The sequence below is a fragment of the Amaranthus tricolor genome, chromosome 12 (assembly GCF_026212465.1).
Source record: "Amaranthus tricolor cultivar Red isolate AtriRed21 chromosome 12, ASM2621246v1, whole genome shotgun sequence".
Taxonomy (NCBI): Eukaryota; Viridiplantae; Streptophyta; class Magnoliopsida; order Caryophyllales; family Amaranthaceae; genus Amaranthus; species Amaranthus tricolor.
The window spans coordinates 19,207,824-19,234,618 of NC_080058.1; the positions used below are offsets into that span (position 1 = coordinate 19,207,824).

Consider the following 26,795-nt stretch of genomic DNA (forward strand, 5'->3'; position numbering starts at 1 on the left):
TTTTTATGGTTTATTAAGCGTTTTTGGCACATATTATTTGGTATATATTATTGTATTGAAATAGTTAGAAAAGAAAACAATAGTCATATGCTAATATTACGTCCAATGTTGCGTTTTTAAAGTTTTTTAAACTTTTATGGCACTTTATCCCATAAGGTAGTTCAAACTTTTTTTTTTGGCATGAAACTTGGCACACTACACTATATAGTACATATTATTGTATTGAAACGGTTACAATGTAAAATAACTTTCAAACATGTGATATATATTAATGTGTTGAAATGGTTAGAGTTGAAACATGTGTCACGTGCTTGAAATTACGTGCTAATTTCTGTTTTTAACGTTTTTAAAGCTTTTATAGCACTTTCTCGCATAAAGTAGTTCAAACATGGTATGTTTCTCATAAAACATTGCATACAACACAATTTGGTATAAGTTATTATGTTGAAATGGTTGGAATTGAAAAAAAATAGTCATATGCTTCACATTATGTGCAATGTTGCGTTTTCATGGTTTTTTAAGCGTTTTTTGCACTTTCTCATATAAAGTAGTTCAAACATGGTTTATTTGGCATGAAACATGGCACACAACACTATTTCGTATATCTGATTGTGTTGGAATGGTTAGAATTGAAAACAATAGTCATGTGCTTGAAATTACGAGCTAAGTTGCGTTTTAAAGGATTTTTAAGCATTTTTGGCACTTTCTCGGATAAAGTAGTTCAAATTTGGTTTGTTTGGCATAAAACTTGGTTCACAACAGTACTTGGTACATGTTATTGTGTTGAAATTGTTAGAATTGAAAACGATAGCTATATACTTCAAATTATATGCTAAGTTCAGTTTTTTTGTCTTGAAATGGTTAGAATTTAAAACAATAGTCATATTCTTGAAATTACATGCTAAGTTGCGTTTTTAGGGATTTTTGTAACTTTTTTTGGCACTTTCTTGCATAAAGGAGTTTAGTTCTCTATTAAGATCTTTTTATCGTGAGACGACTTTAATTGAATCAGTCCAAACATTAGTGGAAAAAAACGTATTTACTGCGTATCATTTGCTGCGGTTTTTGTATATATGCAGCAATAAATAGGAAAAAGAATTAGAAAAAAAAATTCATTAATTACTGCGGTTTTAAGCTGTGACCGCAGCAAATACTCGATAGCACAATTAATTGCTGCGGTTATGCTAAGGCCCGCAGCAAATAAGTGAATATTAAATTAAAAAATAGATAAATAAAATATAAGCATTATTTGCTGCGGTTATTGATTGACCGCAGCAAATAAGTATTAAAAAAAAAGTGAAGCAAAACTTTAAAGGCAGACAGACCCTACTCCGCGGCACGCGTAGATCTCCGCGGCTCGCGGAGTGCAACTTGACCCAGCAAAAATTTAAATTAAAAAAAAAAATAGAAAAAAAAAATATTTTTTGCTGCGGGCTTCTTTTAACCGCAGCAAATAATGGTTATTTGCTGCGGTTTTTTAAAAAGCCCGCAGCAAATAGTTGGTTCAAAAAATATAAAAAACGCGTTTTGAAGTTCAATTGCTTAAAACCCTAAAATAACTTTCTTCAAAAACCCACGACGACGATTGTCTTCTTCTTCAAACTCTTCAATTTCAGAAAATTTCTTCAAAAACTCACGAAAAATCTCTTCAAGTTCTTCAAGTTTTTCAAATCATATGACTCTACTGTGTTTTCTCTTCATTTTATTCATCATCTTTCAAACCCAACGACTTTGTTTAAGTTCTTCAAATTCCTGTGTTGTTGAGGTTTGTTGCTTCAATAACCACCCATTGCACGAATTTCCTTCTCCATCTTTGCTTAAGTTCTTCAACCCACCATTGTTGTTTTTCCTTCAAAAGCCACGAAATTAGGGCTAGTCTTGTTCTTTTTCAAGTCATTGTGTTTTAATAAGGATTTAGTCTTTTTTTATACTAATTTTGATTTTGTTTTTCATTGTAGGTTACATAACCTTATTGTAGAAACAAAATTATCATATCTCATTACCAAGATATGTATTTTATATTTGAATGTGAATAATTTACTTATGTATGTACTTGAATATTTGAATGTAAATAATTTTAATTGATTAGGATTTTTAGGGTAGATTGAATGTGAATAATTTAATTATGTATATATGTAGTTGTATATTTGAATGTGAATAATTACTTATTTATGTGGTATCAATGGTTCAATGGGTAGTTGTTCTTGTAAACGACATCATGTAAGATTATAATCATGTAATTTAATTATATTTGTTAGTATTAAACCTGCTTTACTTTATTATCTGTGTGAAGAAATTTGAAAGTAGGATAGTGGCTTTTGTTTATCGAAAATCAGCTAAGAAACTGAAGAGATTTAAAGAACCTCAGAATGAAATGAGATTTATATACATTACTTATAAAATACAAGAAGATATCTTTTAGCTAGTGAACTATTCTTTTAGCTTCAATCAGGTTCAAAAGGTTTGTTGCTTTTGTGTCATTATTTTTATGTTTATAAAGATTTAAGATTGAACGCGCGATGTTTGTGAATGATCAAGTTCCTTGGTGATTGATTGTTGATAATGTATTATTCATTTTCTATTTTTAGGATTAAGTTGGTATTCTAATGTACTTCTAGGATGTTAATTAATTATGTTTTTGGATGAGTTTAATGCTTATTTGTGTTTTGTTGGATTTGCATATTGATAGTTTTTCATGTCGATGTTTATTCGAAGGACAAAAATTCTCAACTCGTCAAATCCACTATTCACGTTCGCAAGCTGCTTTCTATATGAAACATGTAGGATTAAATCTCAAAAACTGAGAGCTTTTGATGTGTGACACTCTTTTTGGAGTCAATTATTCATTATTTTTATGACTAGAGTAAGCTTAAAAATAATTGTGTCAAGTTTAAAAGCACCTTTTGATTTATTAGGACTTTAATTTGTATAGGATGTACATATTATTATATTATATATACGATCGAGAGTTTACAAAGAGATTATTGGTGATTATTGGAGTTAATTGGTGATTATCGTTTTGGATTAATCATTGTTTATTACATTGTTAATTGTTGGATTATTTAATACTATTAAACGAAAACAACAAAAATAAAATAAAAAATTAACAACTCCGCGGCTCGCGTAAAACACCGCGGCACGCGGACTACCTCCTGAAGCAGCAAAAACAAAAAAAAATTAAAAATATAACTATTTTCTACGGTTTTGAGGCTGACCGCAGCAAATACTCCTCTTTATTTGTTGCGGTTAAGGGTTGACCACAGCAAATAATACCCTTTTTTGCTGTGGTTTTTAACCGCAGCATTAAAAATAGGCTATTTACTGCTATCACTATTGCTTGGGGCCAAAATCGCAGCAAATAATGGCCAAAAAACCGCAGCATGTGAGGTTTTTTCCACTAGTGAAACTATTTGAAAAAACACTTATTATACAAGTTCTATCTACACGGCATTCCCTAGCATATAATAATATAATAACTTCACCTCATATTAATATCCAAAACATGTTCTGAAGAGTACAATGCAACCAGGAGGGCTTTTATACCCCATAGGGATGATAGTGATGACAAAAAGATTAAACAAGCTTGCTATAAACAACATTATTATTATGGGAAAACTAGGTGGTGGGAAATCTAATCAAGCATTTACATTAACACGAAGCTTATTTTTGAGGATCAATATACATAATAATTACTCTCGTTTGAAAAATCAAAATATACTAACCTTTGTTGTTCAATTTTTCGGTTATACTACTTGTCAAAATATCGGTTGGGTTGCTTGCTCCTTCAGAAAGTCATTTCTGCATCAAGTTTCAAGATACACAAAAAATTATGTCAAATGTCTATGAATATATGATGGCTGGCACCACATACTATTTTAATACAATGATACTATGATCATAACTCGTTCACAGTTGAGCCTAACACCAAACAAATGAGTAAAAGAATTTTCAATTATTTCACGCTACATTCTACATGTTGGTCGGTTGTAACTATGGTAACTGAAACTGAAACAAATGAGTAAAACAGTTGAGCTTTTGATAACCCAAAGCTGACCAACGGAGGATGTGATGAGTTGTTCAACAACTTTGAATAGTATTAATTTTACATGGTGATGAAGCACCGTAGATGATGATGACGAAGACGATGATCAACAAAGTTGATGAGACATTGAGTATTTGCATTCATACCCAAAAAATATCTGCTACTTTAAAAGAAAGGCAAATGAATATTTAAAGGTTATGAATAACACTCAAAAAACTGATTTCATACTAAAAGTGAAACGCATAAAAAGAAAAAAAAAACTTATATTTGATGAAAAAAAATAAATAGAGAACACAATAATGTTGTTAGCAAAATTATTAGTATGACCCACATCTGATTGTGGATTAATTTAATTAATTAAAAAAAAAGCTACCATGTTGGCGTGTAAATCGACCAATGGACATACAATTTTTCCTAATTAAAAAACTCAAATCATACATTTAGTCTACTCACATCTCTCTCTTTAAACTCTCTTTTCTTTATCTCCTCCCTCTTTCTTGTGTTCCTCCAATTATACTATTAATTTTAATTTCAACTCAAAAGAAATTCTCCTAAGAGAATCATTCCACAAAGTAATAAGATCATATTGCCCATTAATCCAAAAATTTTCTTTTTTTTTTCTTGTTATTTTTGTCAATTTTCAATTTTTATTTTAAAAAACCCACAAGAAATTCCCTTCCTTTACTACTCTCTTTTCCTTGTTGTCTTCTGTTCAATAAGATCACTTTTTAATGAGTTTTCTTTTGAGTTTCGCGTGTAAATTCATCCATTTGTTTTCTGCATGTAAATGCTCTTCTACTTCCGTACCAGCTTCCAACTTCGTTGACTCTTTTTAGGTAATTTCTCTTTCTTTCTTAAAATTTTTTCTTTGAATTATTGAATGTTTAATTTGTAATGTGAGTTCTTCATTTAAAGATTCTGGATGTTTATCAAATTCCTTAACAGATCTTCAATTCAGATACCATGAATCCAATATAAAAATCCAAAAATCTAAAAAATTCGATTCAAAAACGAAAACAAATAAAAATAAAGCGTACCTAACAGTTTGCATCTGCATGCAGTTAATTTTGCTATCAAAAACTAAATTGAAAATCAAAGGTAAAATATAAGGAAGAAGAAAGACATGGCTGGAAAAAAAAATTAAGAAGAAAGAAGGAGGAAATGGAAAATGAGAGATGAAAAGTCAGAATTAAAGAGAGTTAACAGTATTCTAACTCTGCAGACTGAAACAAAAATAATTCATTTAAATCTGAAACATCCTCCTCAAGATTAGACTCTTCAATATCCAAAACACTATATTTATCTATTGGGGCATCTTTTGCAACACACTCAGAGGCTTCATCCAATCTATCAATCTTCACTTCTTCATTTGAGTATTTCAACAGGTAAAGCTTCCAAGTCTTCAGTATTAGATTCATTAAACTCGTTCATTTTTGTGGACATATAATTTAGTTCATTTTCATGTCTTAGAAATGTTTTCGATTTAGAGGATAGAGGATATATTAACTATGTGTTTATGATAGAAAAAATGGTGATAACATGTTGCGCAACCAAGATTTTTCATTGAATTATTTAATCCACATAAAAATTAAACATGTATCACAACAAGTGGAAGTACTGTAGGTTTTCTACCATGTTACTATACCCACCACAATTTATAAGTACAATCACTACCAAAGGGGTGGAGAAGTAGAATAGAAAAGTAGAGTATGTATGTATGTAGCAAGCCCAGGGTTTAGAAAATTGTTCCCAAATAAGGATTTACATGTGTTGGACATTTAGAGTATATAAAGACTTATATTATATATACTACATACTAAGTATAGTAGTGGGACAATATGTAATAAAAACCAAGTACAAAATATGCCTAATAAAAAAACGCAAATTGAAAACATCGGGAAAGCAGCGACGAGTCGTCACTTGTTTAAAGTAGGGTCTCAATTTAGGACAGAATCCAAATCTGAGTCAACATTTGGGTGAAAGTCAAGTCTGCTATTCTGGCGATGACTCTTTGCTAGGCTGCGGTAATTCGTTAACCTGCCCTCTGTCCAGTTTTAGCAATTTTGTTAGTTTATTTCATTATTGTTTTTTAACTTCAATCATCACAAATAATTGGTAACCTACATATAAAGGTTAATTCTGATGGAACATCATGTTGTTTCATTGATGAGATTTGGATGAAACAAACTCTTATTTCATAAGCTTGGTTTGGATGAAACAAACTTTTTTCATAAGTTAGGCATTGTTTGATACTTTCTTCTATAAAGAGGAGTATGCAAAGGGCATTCCACCCATTCTTAGAGATAAATTTTTGAATTCTCTTAGGGTCCGTTTGGTTCAGTGAGTAGGATTGGAATGGTATGGACCCCATACCAGGATGGTATGGATTCAGAATCCCATACTAGACTAAAACTGTTTGGTTCAATACTGTAATAGATATTCAATCCATTCACACTGTTTGGTTCAATTATGAAATGGATTCTCTGTCCAGTTTATATATATATATATATAGATACATACATACATTTATTAAACACACAAATACATACACACATATTATGTTGCAAATAGATAATTACCACTAATTAAAAAGTACTAGTTCAATACATTTTCACTCAAAATGGTGTCAATACATCTCCACACAAAAAGATTCCAATATATGTTTTTGACAACCAAATACAAAGTCTAGATAAGTCTAGATAATTTATAAGTTAAGCATTTTCTTTACATCACTTGCCCAAGTTAGGATGAATGAGGTTGATTATAAACTCTTTCTTCCACTCATCATCCGGGCATTGGTAAAAGAGTGAGAGTTCACTTGGATTGGAGGCCAACCTCTTGGAAGCTTCCATTACTTCAAATCTTGTCAATCCTTCTATGCGAAGCAATTCACTAACCAAATTTTTTTTTTGATTTTCCTCAACTTTTTCAAGAGCCACGATAGCTTGCTCATGTAGTTGTGCAGTAGAGAAGGCACTTGCAATGGTAGACATGTGCTTGTTCATCTTATTCATATGATTTGAAAAGTTAGAAGACATATTGTTAAAAGAAGAAGTTAAGTCCACAACCTCCGGCTTCTTCCTTTTCCTTCCTTGTTCATTTGGAGCCTTTTCTTTTTTGGCTTTCTTTGAAGAAGGTTCACTTGGAGTTGATTGTTTTGATTGGTTGACGGACTCATTATCATCAAATTCATCATCTTCATCACTACCACCCTTATCTAGTTCAATAGTGTCTTTCTCTTGATTGTCAACAGCTTCGACAAAAGTCTTAGATTGCACTCTAGTAACTCGATCGGCACCAAAGATAACTGACAATTGATCATAAAATGGAAAAGGAACATTCCATAATCCTTGAGCATTTCTGTGTTGTTGAAATTAAACAAGAATTGAATAAAAAAAAAAGATACGTCATTTAAAATATGTTATAATTTCTAACAAATATTAAACAAGTCAAAGTATTTGTGTACCTTACAAAATTCTTCATAAGATTGTCTTTCACAAACAATCATACTCTTTTCATTATCCTAAGAAAAACCAGAAGTGCGAAACATTTCAGTTAGCACATTATACTTATCCTTAAACCATTTGATTTTTGATTCAATATGGGGAATAGCTTTCAACCCACACCCGGGAAACTTATCATTCAATTTCTCCTCTAACTTATTCTTGAAACCACCTTTGAAACTCCCATCAGCTTTCCATGAAGGATCGGCACTCATCTCTAACAAACCATTAATCAAACATTCTTCCTCAGATTTATTCCATGATCGCTTGTTTTTCCCTCTTCCACTTTGAACAAATTGACCAACATTCATCCTATACAACAATGATGTATTAAAAAAAAGATTACCAAATAAGGCTATTTTCTTATTTGCAAGATAAAATAAATAATCCAATTACACCATATAAAATATCTCAACACCATAAAATTCGATTACATCATAAAAAGGAACACCCAAACATAAGTCCAAATAAACTAAACAAACATTTATGTTTGGCTACTATGCCTAAGTCTCCAATTATTAAACATATTTTGTGCTAAGTTATTTCGATAAGTAGTCCAAGTATCCGTAGTAACTATTTGAGTAATCAATTCAACTTCATCATCTAGGCCCTCATCATCACTTTCACCTTCTTCACTATCAGAATCCCAATACATTGTGTAATTTGTTGGCATATGTTTTCGATTAAGATTGTGTAATAGTACACATGCTTGAACTATACGCCGATGAGTACATATTGGAAAGAAGAATGGGGTCCTAAGAATACCCCACCTTCCTTTTAATAGTCCAAAACATCTCTCAATAACATTACTTGCCTTAGAATGTTTCATGTTGAAGTACTCTTCCGCACTAATTGGTTGTCGGTCCCCCCACTCTTTAAGGTGATATCGATGACCTCTATATGGTGCTAAAAACCCTTCACAATTCGTGTATCCTGCATCTACCAAATAGTAGGAACCTTGATATATGGCAAAAAAAAAGGTCATGACATTGCTTATTGGACTCCACAATATAAAATCTAAATTCTAAGTATGATTACCTAGTGGCACTTTTAAACCATTAGGCCTAGTAATAGCATCTCGAAGGACACGACCATCATGAGCGGATCTTTCCCAACCAGGTTGAACATATATGAACTCCAAATTAGGGTTACATACACCTAACACATTCATAGCAATAGAACCTTTCCTTGTCTGATATCTTGCTCTATCCTCACTTGGCACATGAACACTAATATGAGTGTCATCTAAGGCTCCTAAACAATTCTACAAAAAAAAGTTAAGAGGAATAAGTTTTACAACAAACAAAGTGGATAGATTTTTAAATAATATAGATGAAATTATGTTATTACCTTAAAACATTCCATCTATCCACTTCACAATCTTCTGTTATAGGTGTCGGCTTTTTAAGCAAGTGAGTATGTATTTTTAAGACGGCAAGAAGACATCGGTGGAAGTTTCTACTAACACTTTCTCCACTTCAAAAGAAATGACTTCTAATTGTCCTATTTTTCAAATGATGTGCCAAAGTGTACAAGAACATAGCTACAATTTCCTCCAAAGACATATTTCGAGTGCCATTTAAACCACCGACATCTCTGACCATCTCACAAAGGACATAAAAGGTTCTTCTATTCACACAAAGTTCACTTTTGCAAACTATATCACTATCCTTGATTAGTGAATCCAAGTGCTTTTGTCTAAGGTGTTTCTTCTCACTTTTGCTATAACGTGGTCGTTCAATTTCATAAACAATTACACCCATCATACACATCACTAAGTACATGATTGTGACGATATTGTTAACAACCATGAAAAGTAGTAGTAATTCAATTTGTCTTTTCTTCCTTCTTCTTACTATGGCTAATTGAGATGGAATCATTTCTGTGAATGTATACATGCATCATCATATTAATAAATAGAAAAAAAATTATATATTACCATATATATATTCTATCATTTTGCTTCCAATATCTTATAACAATCTAGCAATCATATATATCCAACAGCAATCTCCATGAGAACTTGTTAAAAATCAGAAAAACATATATATCGACATATATAACAATTTACAAAGCAATCAAAAGATAACAAAATTGATAAATCTACAATTATATTGGACGAAAATTGAAAAAATAAAATCAATCAAAACATCAGAAAAACCCTAAATTGAAACAAATTTCCTAAATCGAAATCCCCTAATATACAAATTATAAAATCAAAATAGAAGAAACAAATTAAAAAAAAAAAAGAAACGCCAAAAATCAAACAAATGATAGAAAACACCTAAATCAAAACGCTCAACTATACAAATTATAAAAATAAAAATAAACGAAACACATCACAAAGAGTACAAAACCCAAACGACGATCGGAAACACCCAAATCAAAACCCTAGAATCAACAAGCAACCTACTTAAAAGTCAACGAGACAAAAGAAAACCCAAAATTGAAACAACGGCAAGTGAATCGAAAACTGAAAAACGAAAGCAGACCTAAAAATTTAGCTTGGAGGAAGAGAGGAGGCCGAGGAAATTTGGGGGAAGGCGAAGAAAAAAATTTGAGAGAGCAATGAAATTGAGAATCAGAAAACGAGTAGAATGAGTTAATTTCTGAGATTGATCGGAGATTGAAGGAGGCGGAGGCGGAGGCGGGCAATAATTTCTGAGATTGAAGGAGAGAGAGGGAAATAAGAAGGAAGAGAGTGAATTAGGGTTTGAATATCCTGGAATGGAGTTTGAAACTTGGGGGGTAGGAGGGTATGGGATTCTAGAGGATTGGAATGGGATGAGAATCCAGAGGGTATGACATCCCAATGTAAAAATGCCTAACCAAACATTGGAATGGTTGTGATACCATTCCATACCATTAAAAAAGAGCCAACCAAACATGCCCTTTAGAACATTCATCTTATTCTTGTTTCTTCTTTACATGAGATTGTCTTTAGAGGAGTAATTAACTTTCATTGCAATCAAAGTTCATAAGCTATCTACAATACTTTTTCTTACTCTTGCAATATCTTTTGTGCTAGGATATTGTTGTATATGTTGTATCTAATTGTGAATTTCATTATCATCCCAAGCACCCTTGTGGAAGAAATATCACAAAAGGGAGTGTGCTCACGCCTCCTATAAATATCAGGTTTCCGAGCAACTTGAATTTGTTGTCGCAAACTTATCTTCGCGGTGTCCATTTAGTGATTAGAAAAGTTCCATAATCAACTTCAAGAAATTACAAATAGTGTAGTATTTATACTTGTAACACATTTGTAATAAACATTATTTTGCAATAACAAATTTTATTTATAAGTAACCTTCAACAATACATTTTCAATTCAATTAAGGTTAGTCAAGGATGATTACTAAGCTTCAATGTAATTTAAATCTTCTTTATATGAATGATAAAATAGTAAGTTTTGGGTGAAACTAAAGTATAATTTATATTAAGTGGGAGAAGAAAAATGGCTATAAAATGTCGAAGTAGCAATGTCCACAAGCTACTTTTCTCTTCTCTCGCTTCTTTCTCTTTGTTCTCTCTCTTTATTTTTTCTTAAAAAAAGCCTTAGCCTTGGGGCTACTATCAAACTCATGGTTGATGGTAAATTGGTAAGTCCTCAATTTCTATATTTTTGGTTTTTTCGTTTTTAGTTACAAATAAAATTTATTCTTTTTATATTATAGAGTTTATTCTATCCATTTATTAAACACGACTTACCCATATATTAGGTTTTAAAGTCTCTCATGGAGAGAGTTTGGAGTCTTCACTATAAGAAAAGTTATTTTTAGCAACAGAATAAGTCGTTGCTAAAAACCTGATTTCGTTGCTAAAAATGATTTTTGCAACGAATTCCATTGTTGCGAGTACAGCCGTAGCTAAAGCTTTTAGCAACGACTATGGTGGTTGCAAAAGGTATCCGTTTTTTGCAACGAGTTCTATTGTTGCAAAAGAAGTATCGTTGCAATTCTTTCCAACGTTTTTAGCAACAAAAAAGCTCGTTGTCAAATTTTCTGCTTTTTTAGCTACAACTGTTTTCGTTGTTAAATATCTGTTTTTCACAACAATTCAAGTTGTTGCAATACATGATAGTCAATCTTTTGCAACGACTTTACTGTAGGGAAAACATTTAAGTAAAATTTTTTATTAATGTTTTTAGCAACAACTATTACCATTGCAAAAAACATACACATTTTTCGCAACGACTTTGTTATCTTCTGTAACAACCTACAATCTATATATAAACTAGACAATTAAAATAATAAATAATTTATAACCAACTAAACTAATATCACCGATTATCATTATATATTAATTCGTATCCCAAAATATCACACGTCCCAAATATTATCGTGTGTTAAAAATATACGTAATTCATATACAAGTTTCTTTATAACCAATTTTCCAAAATAATTCTCCTACCATATACAAGTTATCATGCAAAAATTTACAAGTGAAAGGCACTTTGAAAAAGTCCAAAAATTTACAAGTGCACATATAGCTACTTCATAACCCAAAACATCACGCATCCAAAATGCTTGTAGCTATCACCAACTTTGTCATTAACTACAAAAAATTTTGAACGAAGATATGTTTCCCTACACCAAATAATTTTGTTAGTAATTAAGAATCAAATGAGCCCCAATATTGAGTACTTTATAGGGAAAGTATTTAGCATGATATTCACAATCAAACCATTCCCACACTTTTTGTTGAGACATAATAAGCAAAGCATTTAGCATGATATTCACTAACAAAAGCATTACGTGTATAGGGAAAGCATTTAGAATTTAGCATCAAATTCACAATCAAACCATCACAATTCCAACTCAAAAATAGCACGAAGCATATGCCAATGACCAGAACCCATGACAACAAAATCCAACATAAGCAGCAATACTTCTAATTGGACTAAAATGCCAACCAACTAATGCCATTGTAACTAAAACCACAACACAAGCCACCAATACTTCTAATTGGACTAAAATGCCAACCAGCTAATGCCATTGTAACTAAAACTACAACACAAGCCGTCAATACTCCTAATTGGACGCAAAAGAAAGGCCAAGTATATATTAAAAACATGTCTTTTTAGCATGTTGTAAGCCTAAGTATATGTTAAAAAAATGCAAAAGAAAGCATCATTTACCTAATAAGTATTCATGACAATCATTGAACTTCTTTATTCTGTAGTTGTTGTAAGATGCTTTGTTTCATCGATTTAATTGCTTTTTGTTGTTGTGCCTTATATTCTTCAAATTGTCGTTGTAGCAACTGACTTTCCATCAAATCTTTAATTTGTTGTTGTTGCTCTTGAATTTTCTCTTGTTGTTCCACAATCTTACGTTGTTCTATTTGTGCTTTTTCTTTAGAATATGCACGTACCCCTGTCCCTTTTCCACGTACATGCCCTGACTTTTGGCCCAGAACTCTAAGCAAAATTTCGTCTTGTGTCATTGAATCCCCAGCTGATGCAACAACATCTTTCAACTTCACCTATTACATAAACAAGATATATATAATTGCATATTATAATAAAAAAATCGGTAACAAAAATATGGTTATAATGGGTTGTTGTACATACATGGATTTCTTTTGACCGCGTATCGAGCCATTCTAGTTTTCCTTGATCATTCTTACGAGTGTGTTGGATAAGCCAAACTTTATCAGCAGTTAGCTTCACATTATCATTCTCTTTTGTCTATTCAAATAATACAACGTTATTGATAATAATTCAGACTACATTCAATAAACATAATAAATAGGTTTGTCTTACCAATACATCTTCTAATTCAGGAAATGATAAATTTCCAGTCGTATGCTTAGTTCTCTTGTCAGAATTTCGATTTTTAGAGTTCCTCTCACTTATGACCTGCATGATGATTACAAAAGTTGATGCCAATCAAGTTATTGCTATTATTGGTAATTCCTAAATGGCATCATTGACGAGAAGATACATCAAAAAAATTTAAGTTTAGACAAATTGATGTATCTATGCACGTTAGTTTTACATATACATCGGCTCAATGTTGAGTTGTTTACTTACATAAATAGTTCATAAATAGTACATAGTTTAATTAAAGAAATACCTTAAATTTGTCAGATCCGTAATACTTGATCAGATATTCCCATTGAGGTTGGGGTAAGTCAAGAGGAGGATTCTTTTTGAGCTCCTCGTTAGTTTTTCCGCATCTCGCACTTTTATAGTAATTGTGCAACCTACACTTGTAAAATCTATATAAACGTTGCATAATCTCTAAGACAAATGCATATATTCGGAAGTAGTCACTAGACTTATCAATTTCAAACTTCTCCTGCACAAAGAAGGTAAGATGATAAGTACAACCAAAACCAGAAAACTATAGTGCTAAATAACTGATATTAATAAAGAAATAAGTAACTAACATAACCTGTATTTCCTTCAACATACTTTCTCCAGCTGCCTCAAATGCTTCTTTCCAACTTTTCACATTTAAGGGAGCTTTTGTGCTCACAACACGCCCACACTCATTAACCAAGTGACGAGCATTTTCTCCAATTGCTCGGTCAATTTCATCAGGTATTGTGATCTTCAATTTTGATCCTCTCCCTTTAATTTTCATGTCAACCACGTAACTCTTATATATTCCTCTCTTACCTCTTCCTTTGATCTTACTAGTTGCTAAGATAATACAAATGTTAAAACTTATCAAGTATGCCTACAATAATCAATAATCAATAATATCTAAAAAAGTTGCTCCATCTCTCTTAACTACCTGTATTTCTATCTATCTCATCACCATTAACTTGCTCCACCTTTTTTCGAGTGATAGTTTGCCTTGGTTGTGGATCTAAAGCTTCATTCACTTGCAAGCCCAATTCAATTCTACTAACAAAGTTGCTTCTTTTCTTTCTCTTATCAAGTATGCCTACAATAATCAATAATCAATAATCAATAATATATAAATAATTAGAAACTAGAAACGTGAAAGTCGAGTTTTCAATAATGTACTTTCATTCAGTAAGGTAATGACGCCTTCTGATGCTTGGTCATTCAAGATTGGTGTAGCAGTTTCTTCATAACCTTGAAGATCGTCTCCATGAATCAAGTTATGGTCATTCAAGGTCAACGCATCAGTTGTTGGCGATTTAGTTGCTGGCAATTCAGTTGCTGCTGCTTTGTTTATATGCGCTTCATAAGTTGTTCGTTGCCTCTCTAAATCTACAAGGGTAAAGACAATGAAAATCAAAGTGAATTCAACATAATAAAATTTAAATTTTTTTGAATTGAAATAGAAAAAAATTTACTTTTGCTAACTGCATGAGCAATCTCATCTGTGATGTGTGGGTTAGAGCTATTATTGAATTGATCAGCTACATTTTGCTTACAAAACAATTGCGTCCGACTAGCTTGAACACAACTCATAAGTTTTCCGGGGGCAATACTTCGACTGCATATTTTCTTTCCCCCTCCTCTCCCAAGCATCTTTTGTCTATTCAGATATTTTTGCAAAATTATCAAACAAAAAGTAGCTTCAACAATAAACAATATATTTCATGATAGAGCGGAAAAAAAAAAAAACAATAGTAGCCGACTTGTTCATATAAATAATATTGTACAACATAACATAATCAAGGAGAAGAATCAAAATCAAATTTCTTCTTCAACTTCACTCGATTCCAATATTTGTGTAACCATTTGCACTTCATGTTCTCCTTTATAATCCATAAACATAATTGTAGCCAACGACGAACTAACTCTAAAATTGTCAGTATGTACGCAATTAGTACATTCAGCTTCAATATTAGCTTCCACCTCTACTTGTTGAAAGGCATCTACATCTATACCCTCCTTATCTAGATCACTAGCACTCATATTATACAAATCCCTTGGTTGTGCTTTTATAACAAATTCCCAATTCTCGTTGTTTTCATCTTCTATGTAAAATACTTGCTCCACTTGGGATTCTAACACAAACAAATCATCCGACTTTAAAAGTCTATTCTTATTCACACTAACCAAACCATGCTCATCTACCTTATACCCTCTACCAAGGTTTTCTACATCAAACCAACTGCATTTGGACACAAATACATGATTTTCTCCAGGATAACGCATTTGATATATGTCTCTCAAAACGCCATAGTATTCCTTATCTGAAGCATCATCACCACGCACCATGACACCTGAATTTTGTGTTTCCCTATTTTCTGACCTATCACTGGTGTGGAAACGGAAACCATTTACAATATATGCTGTGTAATGCCCTATAACTCTAGAAGGACCACAAACCAAATTGTACAAGTCTTTATCACAACGTCCAAGTTTATAAATTTTTTGTACCTAAATGAACAAATTTTAACATACTTTATTAGTAAAATGGCTTACTAGACAAACTTAAGAAGGAAACCATTTACAATGTATTACTTAAAAGCTTTCTTACTTGATTTTATATCCATTTGGAAAATTGTTCTTTGTGCCTCCGTTCTACATTTCTTGGACATTCCTTCTGCAATTCCAACTTATGTTTTCTATGACACCATATAAAAACAAATAAAAATGGCTTCTATAACCTAAATTTAAAATATACTATACAATTCAAACTAATTAAACATAAGGAATAAAAATGGCTTACTGGACAAACTTAAGAGTGGATCGTAGTTTTGAAGAATATAAAAATGGATTTGATCACACTCTAGATTATCTAGATGTTTTGGTGTACTCCCCCCAATGGTATGTCCAAGTGGTCTAAAAACCTCAAGGTTTGATTTTAAGGTGTCCTCTTCTATATCTTCATCGTCATTTCTTACTTTGCGATTGAATTTAGTGTCAATGTCACTCATGTACCTAGAGCAGAATGTTAAGCACTCATCTGCCAAATAACCTTCAGCAATGCAACCTTCTGGATGTGCTCGATTTCGAATATATGATTTTAATGTTCGGAGATACCTAATAGAATAAGACATGTTATGTTAGTATTAAACATGAGTATATTTCTTAAAGAAAAAAGTATACCTCTCAATAGGATACATCCACTGATATCGAACTAGTCCAGCAATTTTTGCCTCAGTTGCCAGATGTACAACTAAATGCACCATTACATCAAAAAAAGCCGATGGAAATATCATTTCCAACTTGCATAAGGTGTAAGGAATTTTTTTTTCAACTTCTTCCAATTGACCAACACTTATGTTTTTAGAGCAAAGGTCTCGAAAAAAAAAACTTAGTTCAACCAAAGAGTTATAAACCTCTTTAGGTAAAAACCCACGAAGTGCAAGGGGAAGCAACTGCTCAATAAAAACATGATAGTCATGGCTCTTCAAACATGATATCTTTTTTCCATTATCTTTAACACAACGAGAAATGTTTGATAGATATCCATCGGGAGATTTCATTTTTGCAAACATACGACATATGGCAACCTTGGCATCTGACCTCAATGTATATATAGCAATAGGAACACGCACCTTACCATCAACCACTTTAGGATGCAACTTATCTCTGATTTTCATCTTCACCAAATCCAATCGAGCCTTCAAAGTATCTTTGTTTTTGCCTTGTATGCTCATTAAAGTACCCAAGATATTATCAGAGACATTTTTCTCAATATGTATAACATCCAAGTTATGATGAATTCATAATTTCCTCTAATAAGGTAAAGAAAATGCTTTTCTTTTTCCACCAAAACAAGCTATTAGAAGCATCCCTTTTTCTTTTGTTCCCTACAATCTTCCCATATTTTGCTTGTGAGAATTGGCTATAATGTTGTAATACATCATCCCCACTCAATGGAACTGGTGCAACACCTTTTTCAATTTTACCGTCAAAAGAATTGGCATCATTTCTCCACTTATGATTCATTGGAAGCCAACGTCGATGCCCTAAATAACCACCCTTATGCATCAACGAAGTCCGTTTAGTTTCCTTATGACAACATGGACAAGCGTAATAACCTTTAGTAGACCATCCAGACAAATCTGCATACGCAGGAAAGTCATTGATAGTCCACAGTAGTGATGCACGCAAGATGAAATTTGTTTTAGAGTAAGCATCATAGGTTTCAACACCAACCTCCCAAAGCTCCTTTAACTCCTCAATAAGTGGTTGGAGGTAGACGTCCATATTAATTCTAAGACTTGTTGGACCTGGTACTAGTAAAGATAGCATAAATGAATAACGTTTCATGCATAACCAAGGAGGATAATTATAAGGGATAAGAACCACTGGCCATATGCTATGTTGTGAATTATTAAAAGGCTGAAAGCCATCACAAGCTAGTCCAAGTCTAACATTTTGCACCTCTTTAGCAAATTCACTATACTCTTCATCAAATGATTTCCATGCAAAGGAGTCAGATGGATGTCTCATTGTATCATCCACCGCACTCGCATTGTCATCCTCCAAAAAGATATCATCCTCCTCTTCCCTAGAAAGGGCATCATCATCTATAATCCTATCACAATCATTCACTATATGTTTTAGTAGCATCCCTTTCTTTGTGCCAACGCATGTCTTTGAATGTCTTTCTACACATGTGCAACCTTTGTAGCCTAGGCTTCAATGGAAAATATCTTAGCACTTTTCTAGAAACCTTTACCCCCTTAGAAGAGCCTTCCTTTTCTTGTTTCCACCTTGATAAACCACAAGTGGGACACTCAATCAATTTTTCATGCTCTTTCCAATAAAGAATACAATCATTTTCACAAGCATCAATCTTATAATAATCAAGGCCCAAGTCTTTAATGAGTTTCTTAGCCTCGTAATAAGAAGTTGGAAGGTAAGCGCCATAGCCTTGACGTTCTAATTGGAGTAAACTATCAAAAGACTTATAAGACCAATTATTCAAAACCTTTAAATGTAATAATTTAACAATATATGACAACTTAGACATTGTTGTGCCATGCATTGTTAATGGTTCTTGGTACTCCTCTAAAAGTTTGAAAAACTTTTTTGCATTTGCATTAGGTTTCTCATACTCCTCAATATTATTTAAAGCCTCTTCAGCACTCCCAAAATTCATAGCACCAACTCCACATGCATCTTGCAACATTGTGAAACCACTATCAATGTCATTCGACTCATCAACATTATCCCCATCACTTGATTCAACTAATTCTTCCCCGTAAAGTTCCCAAAAAGTGTACTTCTCATACATTCCTCCCTTAAGCAAGTCGAATCTTACATCACATTTTGTTTTAAGAAATATATTGCGACAACTATTACAAGGGCACCTAATAGTAGTACTATCTCAATCATCTTCTCTTACTTTGGAAAGAGCAAAATTTAGAAACTCATCAACACCATTTACATAATCAATAGATGAACGATCTTTTACTTTGACCCATGCCTTATTCAAAATCATTTCCTATATTTAAACTTTATAATAATTAGATTATATAACATTCAATAATATCACCAAGAACTCCTTATAATATTGTTAACAATTAATACAAGAACAAGAACAATTTAACAACTTGTAGAACAATTTAATTTCGAGTTGTTTGAAGAACAATTTAACGATTCAAAAAGAACAAGAACAATTTAAATTTTTAAAAGAAACACAAGAACAATTTAACAACTTGAATAACAATTTAACCACTATGTGAAAGAGAATTTTAACTTTAAGTTGTTTGAAGAACAATTTAACAATAAAAACAAGAACAAAGATTACCATTTGTTCCAATGTATGCATGACAAATCAAGATTTATTCTTATCGATACTATATTAATGATTTTAAAGCACGAAAAAATTGATATAGATTAGTCTTTAATTACAACCTCACAAAGAAAATATGTCTTTTAAAAAACAACTTAATAGTTTTTCACTTTAAAATCAGGATTCAAACTATTAGAGTATCTCTTAAATCCAATATGATCAACCAAAGCAAGAGGATACTCATGATTCACAATCATGCTAACTAACGCATTTCTAGATCACAAAAATTCAATGATATTAAAAAAAATTTATAATTAAACATTTAGTATGGTATGATCTCAAAAATGCAATACAACAGCATACAGAATTTCAGTTTCTACTTCACGAGATAATTAGATAATATAAAAGGATACACAACAACAAGATAAAGGCATTGAACAGTCTAGGCATCCAACAACCTAAGGTGATTTATAAATTAAATAAACAACTTGGAATATAAGAAAGTATATTCAAAGAGCAAAATTTTCTAATGAGCATATGGTAATGAACTACCATCATTCAACCTACATTTTGCAATTTGCAAGTTGCTACAACATTTCCAGGGACGAAGGAACAAATACAAATTATATCAAATTTAATTATATCAACATTTCTAGGGACGAAGCAATTCTAACGAGCATATGGTAATGAACTACCATCTTTCAATTTTTGTTTTACATAATTTCATGACAAATAATTGGCAAGACATACTTACTCTCAATTACATCATCCAACATCAAAATGTGCTCATTTCAAAGAAAATAGATACAAATTACCCAGAAAAAATATGAACAAAAGTGAAATTACCTGATACGATTGGAAATTGGAAGCGTTCGTCAATGGTAGGCACGATGAAGGGACGAAGGCACAAAGCGTTCGTCAATGGCAGATACGATGAGGCCTAATTAATATTAGGGCCTTGGACCCAGAACATTAGACCCATATATACATAGGGCATTTCAATAATCAGTAGACTACGGAATTTTAATAATAATAGACTTTTAATGACATTTAATGTAATATATCAACCCAAATCTTTTTCTTCGTAGGTGAAATAACCAACATAATAACTTGGGCTAATGAACCCCAAGTAATTATAATATATATTTAGAACTTCCTTAGGCTAATGAGGCCTAAGAAATTCGTTAGAAAGGGGTCAACAAATTTTTTTTAATTTTTTAGACTTGGTAATTGAGCTTTTATTGAGGATGAAAATTCACCCATTTGATTCAAAGTTCTTACAACATTATGGTATTTCGTGTAATGAACTTCATACATGTTCATATCAGGATATCCATTATATCAGACTCTACAATCAAAATAAAATAAAAACATTTAGATACAAATTGACATATTTAAGAATGAAATTTATGAGTTTAAGTAATAAACTATGATATACAATATCATGCTGAAAATAACCAAAAAGAATTTAATACATTTGAGTTAGATTTTGAATAGTTTAACATTAAAATTGAATTTTATAAGAAATGATTTGTGTAGATTAAGTTTTAAAATTATATGAGTACATCTTTTTATCTACCATGTCTACAAAATATTTAATTATCATTTTAAAAATAAGTATTCAAATAGTATAGTATTTAGTTCAAATTAAATATGTTTAGTAAACTTGTAACATATAAATTGACAATTGATGTTTTATGATGTAACTCTATTTTGAACTTATAATTTTCAATTATCGATTTAAAAATGAGTATTCAAATTATATAGAGATATTGCAATGCATTTAGTTCAAATTGAATATGTTAAACGTAAAATTATGATACTCCTATATAAATTGACATTTAATGTTTTTTGATTAATTCATTTTGAACAAATAATAACAAAGACTTATTGAATACTATAGAATATAATTTAATATTATAATAACAGAACTGAAGATTAGTGTTTTTTGACTTACTTGTATTAATCATTTGAATCGCGCCATTATCTTTTCAATTTCTCCATCAAAGTTATAAAACACCCTCATCTGACCATCATCAATCCTTAATTCTATATATAGCAATAGCTTATCATTTTATCTTATCAATAGTTCGTTTGCATCTCTTTGAAAATGTTGTAACGTTACTTTCATGTCAAATTTATTCATTAAACCCTCCAATTTGTCGCCGATAAAAAGAAAATTATTGATTGTGAAGTTTACATATGAAAATGTCGATGTTTTTGATAGTTTTTTTTGAAGAATTTCAGAGATTTGTGTACAATCGAATGAGCAAATCTATTTGATTTCTACCCTAATTGACGTTGTTCAATTCTTGAGGCTTTTAAAAAATTTTCGGGAATAACTAATTCAAATATGGAAGTTATTTCCTTGTTTTATATTTTTAAAAAATTGATATTTGATAGTAGGCTGAAGATGAAGATGGGCCATTTCATTATGAGACCGTCGCTCGCAAGAGCGACTATTATAGATTACGCAAAAAATTGGCTGAGACGGTCTCATTATGAGACCATCAATTTGGGATGGTTCAATTTGTGCGTGTAACAACTTCACATGCTTTTTGTCGTTTTTTCACTTTTTTGGGCATTTATAAATTTTAATTTAAAGTAATCAATTTTAATTTAAAGTAAACCTTAAACAGATCAATTAAAAAAATTTTGAATTTTGACCTATAAGTGATCAATTTTGATATTATATTGATCAATTTTGATATTAAATTGATCAATTTCTACTTAAATATGGTTTTATTTTCACAATTTCAGAACGGAGTTAATAAAATGATATTATTCCACCCTTCTATGGATGGATTTCGAACAACAAATAAATGGTTAATAATAATATCAATATTAGTGTTAAAAACATTACATAATACAAGTACTTTTATTCAATGCAACATGATAGTTCTAATGAAACATAAAAGTACTGGTATTCTTTAATCATCGATCAATAATAGTGATAGTGTTTTTTCCTCAACAGTTTCTGTTCATAATGGACATGGAAATATAGTTGTAGGTATATTGTATGCTTACTGTTGATGTGAAGGCGGAGGAAGTGTCAATCTCGAGTTATGTTTTGCCAAATGATTCGATGAATGCTCTAGGAAATGCTCAAGAGTTTATGACTGCTTTATTATAAAAAATTCAATTTTGATCTAAAAATGATCAACTCGGACCTCAAAATGATCCATTAAATGAATGTTTTTGGAAATGATCAATAGTTTATGGTTACTTTGTTATATAAATTTTTAATTTTGATCTAAAAATGATCAATTCAGACCTTAAAATAATCAATTAAAAAATTAATTTTAACCTTAAAGTTGTTAAATATACCTTAAATAGATCAAATACTAATCACATATTGAGGAAAACTATTTTTAAGTTTATTGAACTATCCATTTCATATTAAGATGATCTCGAGCAAGACGAACCGATAGAATTATTGGTGGGGGCGTGGGGCAAGTTCGGGGCAAAATCAAAAGGAGAATACTTCATATACTATTCGTATTTTTAAAGCAGAGTGGAATCCAACACTCCTCTTTTCTCTTTCTAGAAGTAAAACGCGGAGACCAAAAAAATCTGCCGCAACAGGCCACAACGCAGCCTCTGCCGCCGCCAGCCACCTACCGCAGCCACCGCCTTCCCCAATCTTTGCCGCTTGTGTGCCTGACGTCTCTTGGGCTCGGCTGCACCGCCTTCCTGACAGGAAGATAGAGAGAATGTTGAGGAGAAAGCCGAGCAAAATAGAAGTGAAGGTAGAAGACAAAGAAGAACTCCAACAACTCCAACACCAAAATCGATTCACTACTCCTCCTTCCTCATCCAATCCTACCGCTTCTACTACTCTTCTTCAACATTTTGATACTTCTACCTCCAAATCTCAACGCATTGGTCTTTCTTCCTCTTAATGCCCCTCCTTTTTCTTCATTTCCCAATTAATTACAAGTATCTTCAATCTTTTCAATTCAATTCTCCCATAACAAAGCTTCAATCTTTTCTTTAAAACCCTAATCTCGCAAAACTCTCATATTTTCAATTAATCTCAGTTTCCCCATAAATAGCTTCAATTCTTCTCGAAAAATCCCCTTTCTCCCATCATAAAGTTTTAATCCTTTTCAATTATTCCCAAATTTTCCCATTATAAAGCTTATCTTTTCAGTAGTCCCAAAATTCCCAAAATTTTGGAACAATCCCAATCCTCATATATTTAATTTGAGTTATTGTTTTCAAAATCCATTTGGAAAAAAATGGAAGTTGAGGTGAAATTAAGGTTACCAAACTCCGAAAGTCACCAGGCTCTCTCATCTGTTCTTTCAAAGTTTCTTGTTAAAACGCATTTTCAGCACAATATTTTCTTTGATGGTGCAAATTCTGAGCTTTCAGCTAAGCGTGCTGTTCTTCGTCTGCGTTTCTACGGTGAGGATCCTCAAACAGCTGAACGATGCGTTTTGAGTCTCAAGGCAAAAGCTGTGCTTGTTAATGGAGTTAGTAGGGTTGAGGAAGATGAGGAAGAGTTTGACCCGTTTTTGGGCCGAGAAATTTGGGCCAACCCTAATCTTATTGGGTCAACAAAGTCCAGGCTTTTAAATAGGGTGAGACAGGAGTTTAAGGTTGAAGAAGAAATTGGGTATGTTTGTTTAGGTGGTTTTAAGAATGTAAGAGGGGTTTATGATTGGAAGGGTTTGAAATTGGAGGTGGATGAGACACTTTTTGAATTTGGTACTTTGTATGAGATTGAATGTGAGAGTGGTGAGCCTGAGAAAGCCAAGGAGATCATTGAAGAAGCCTTGAAGGAAAATGGGATCCCTTATTCTTGTTCAAAAATGTCAAAGTTTGCGATTTTTCGATCAAGGGAACTTCCATTGTGAGTGGCTTTCCATTTTATTGTATTGAGATATTTGCTTTGAACTAATTTGGTCACTTTTTATGTCTTGTTTGTTTGATCTATGTTGTTAAATGTTAATGTATCTGCTGATATTAATTGCTTCAAACGATCTCACACCTATGTTTGAAAACCATATTAAGCTGAATCTGTAGCAATGTAAGGTCAGAACTCAGGAGCAGTGAATATGAATAGAAGAATTTAGATGTAAAATGTTGATATTTGTATATATGAATGTGTATTGAATCTAAACGTAAATCGTAAATATAATCTGAAAAAGCTTACAATCCAATGTGATAGTAGTCAAGCCATTCGAGAAGCTTGAGGCATCCCTAATTGAGTCATGAGACTCACCCAAATTATGTAACAAATTGATTGACTACCATTCTCCCCTCCCCTCCCCATTCTATTTATACTTTCTATCCATATGTTATTCCTCCAACTAACTAATAATACGTTTTATTTTATTATTCAATTCCTATGACTCCTCACTGCCATTCATGACAATATTTTATGAGTAGTGTTTTAGACTATGATAAGTTAGGTTTTATGCTTTCATCAGCTTCTCTCGTTGTAGTTGCAGGGATAGTTCATTCTTGTTGTTGTTTTCTGTTCTGTGCTAAAATTTTTGAAACTAAAAATAGTTCTTTTTGCTGTATCATGTTCTTGTATTGTTACATTTGATGATCTAGGAGTGACTGATCAAAGTCAATTTGTTTTTTGTGGAGTCAATGAGAGTATGTCTATTAAATCACCTATGAAGCATCAGGTAAATTTTTCTCGATCATGTACAACTTTTGTTTGGTAATACGACAAGACAAATAATTTGCTCAGCAGTTTTCTCGGGGTTCTCTTGTACTTGATGAGATGTTTGGAGCATTAATAAAGAACAAAGTACATAACTCACATGAACACACAAAACACGACTAAAAAGTTTTAGATCTTTGTCTTCTCATTTCGAGAAAGAAAAAGCTTTATTCCATATTTTAAAAACCAGGCTTCACCTCTTTTATTGGTGGAACTTCATTGGAAAATCTTGAATAGCCAATCTTTAAGAATCTGCTAGTAAGTCTTTTTGCTTTGTAAGAGAAAAAGTGCATCTCACACTTTCAGGTCGATTCAAATCGCCTACCATAGAAAATGTGCACGCAAAGTCGCGAACAAAACTTGTTTGGGGACAATCGAATCCATACATGATTCTTAGGGCAATTGAACAAATCATGTGACACTAATGTAAAACACTAAAGTCAAGTTTGTGATTTCTGTATAGTGCCCTTTTCTCTCCTTTTGTTTTGACTTATGAGGGGAAGAAAGTATGGATTTGAGTAATTGAAATATATGTCAAGTTTTCTTGGTTCTAAGTTACAGCAACCTAGCAGGTAGCTTATGGTTCAACCATATCGATTTATTGGAGGCATTATAGAAAAGTGAAGCATAGGTTTCTATTGGCATGATATCAATGAAAGATAAAAGGCTTTTCCAAAAATAACCAACACTTTCCATCCCGTTGGGTGCGGTTTGGGACTGCTATTTTTAAGAACGTTTCCCACTATGTGTAGGCCCATAGGCTTTGGAACTCCCCCTCTAAAGGATGTGTCCTTCTGCGTTGAGTGTATGTTGGGGTTTAGAATTAGATGCAATAAAACTTACCTCCATCAAGATTAAACCTTTTAGGGAGGTAGTTCTTGAAAATTTCACACAAACATTTTCTTTAAGTTTGTTACATAGAAAGTCCCTTCCCCCTCCAAAAAAGAATAGGTGTGGAATGTGGATGTGTGGTAAATTTGAAAAAAAAAAGGTGGATTTCCCCATAAAAAACTGGTAGAAGAAAGTGTTGGTCATTTTGCCATGTCTCGTACACACATATGGTATTCACCCTTTGACGAAGAGCTACATTCTTGGAAGTTTGCTTTTACTTTTTCTAGCTTTCAAAGTAAATGAAATTTCCTCTTGAGGTTCTTGGTTTGTAAGATCTTGAAAAGGAGACTTTTTATCTAGATAGGTTGGGTTAGACTTACAAAGTTAACACTAAGTTTGGATAAGAATTTTGGAGGGAAAGAAAAAAGAAAGGGAAGGGAAAGGAAGGGGAGAGAATGATAAGCATAGTTTCTCTTGTTTATTTAAGAGGAAAAGGAAGAGAGAACCTATTTTCCTCCAAATTCTTCCACATAATGGAGAGATTTTGTCATTACCAAAGTTAAGGGAACTAATCCCTTCAAATCCTTTCCTTTCAAATCCCTGCCTCCCCTTCAAATTTATAATCGAAGGAAATTGTATACTTTCAAACCCCTCTCTATCATGTCCTTTTAATTCCTTCTATCAAACAAAGTGTAAGTGAGTGTGATTAGAAGCAGTTGGACACAAAAGCTATAATGCTATGCATAGATTCTTAAAGCTTCAAACAAGGGAAGGTGGTAAGTTTCGAGTAGGTATTTTTATTTGGCTTTTGGATTAGTGTGATTCTTCCCTTTGGCTGTGTTTGCTATGCATAGATTCTTAAAGCTAAATTAGTCATATTACTAGTTGTGTCTCATTTTTACAGTAATACATTTGATTTCCTGAACTTGGTTGCTTAGCCAGTGACCAAGAACATCTGGTTTTATCCTGAAGTAGTATACATTAGCTTTATTGTCTGGTGGTAATTACATGATACTTATGAGTTATTGGTATTAGTATACATAGCCCTAGGAATCAGAAAGGTCGCTTGGCCTAGCTTGATAACGCTCCTTGGCCTCGCAGTTTATTTT

At 32.3% G+C, this 26,795-nt stretch overlaps 3 protein-coding genes across 4 annotated transcripts; 1 reads left to right on the forward strand and 2 right to left on the reverse strand.

The window, feature by feature from the left end:
- Positions 1–4,546: 4,546 nt before the first annotated feature.
- Positions 4,547–24,340, forward strand: LOC130828915 (triphosphate tunnel metalloenzyme 3). 2 transcript variants are annotated; one of them, XM_057694959.1, is made up of 3 exons: positions 4,572–4,878; positions 5,104–5,427; positions 22,720–24,340. In XM_057694959.1, exon 3 carries the CDS (start codon positions 23,414–23,416, stop codon positions 24,032–24,034), a length of 621 nt encoding a protein of 206 aa, XP_057550942.1. In that variant the 5' UTR covers positions 4,572–4,878; positions 5,104–5,427; positions 22,720–23,413; the 3' UTR covers positions 24,035–24,340. The 2 variants fall into 2 exon arrangements, with proteins under 2 accessions (XP_057550943.1, XP_057550942.1); XM_057694960.1 differs by lacking the exon at positions 5,104–5,427 and having other exon boundaries at positions 4,547–4,878.
- On the reverse strand, positions 8,030–9,425 carry LOC130828668 (uncharacterized). The gene is made up of 4 exons (XM_057694629.1): positions 9,079–9,425; positions 8,904–9,021; positions 8,584–8,809; positions 8,030–8,502 (listed from the first exon to the last, which is right to left on the reverse strand). Exons 1-4 carry the CDS (start codon positions 9,423–9,425, stop codon positions 8,030–8,032), a joined length of 1,164 nt encoding a protein of 387 aa, XP_057550612.1.
- On the reverse strand, positions 17,141–18,671 carry LOC130828669 (uncharacterized). Its single transcript, XM_057694630.1, has 2 exons — positions 18,058–18,671; positions 17,141–17,969 (listed from the first exon to the last, which is right to left on the reverse strand). The coding sequence occupies exons 1-2, from the start codon at positions 18,669–18,671 to the stop codon at positions 17,141–17,143; spliced, it is 1,443 nt and encodes a 480-aa protein (XP_057550613.1).
- Positions 24,341–26,795: the final 2,455 nt, after the last annotated feature.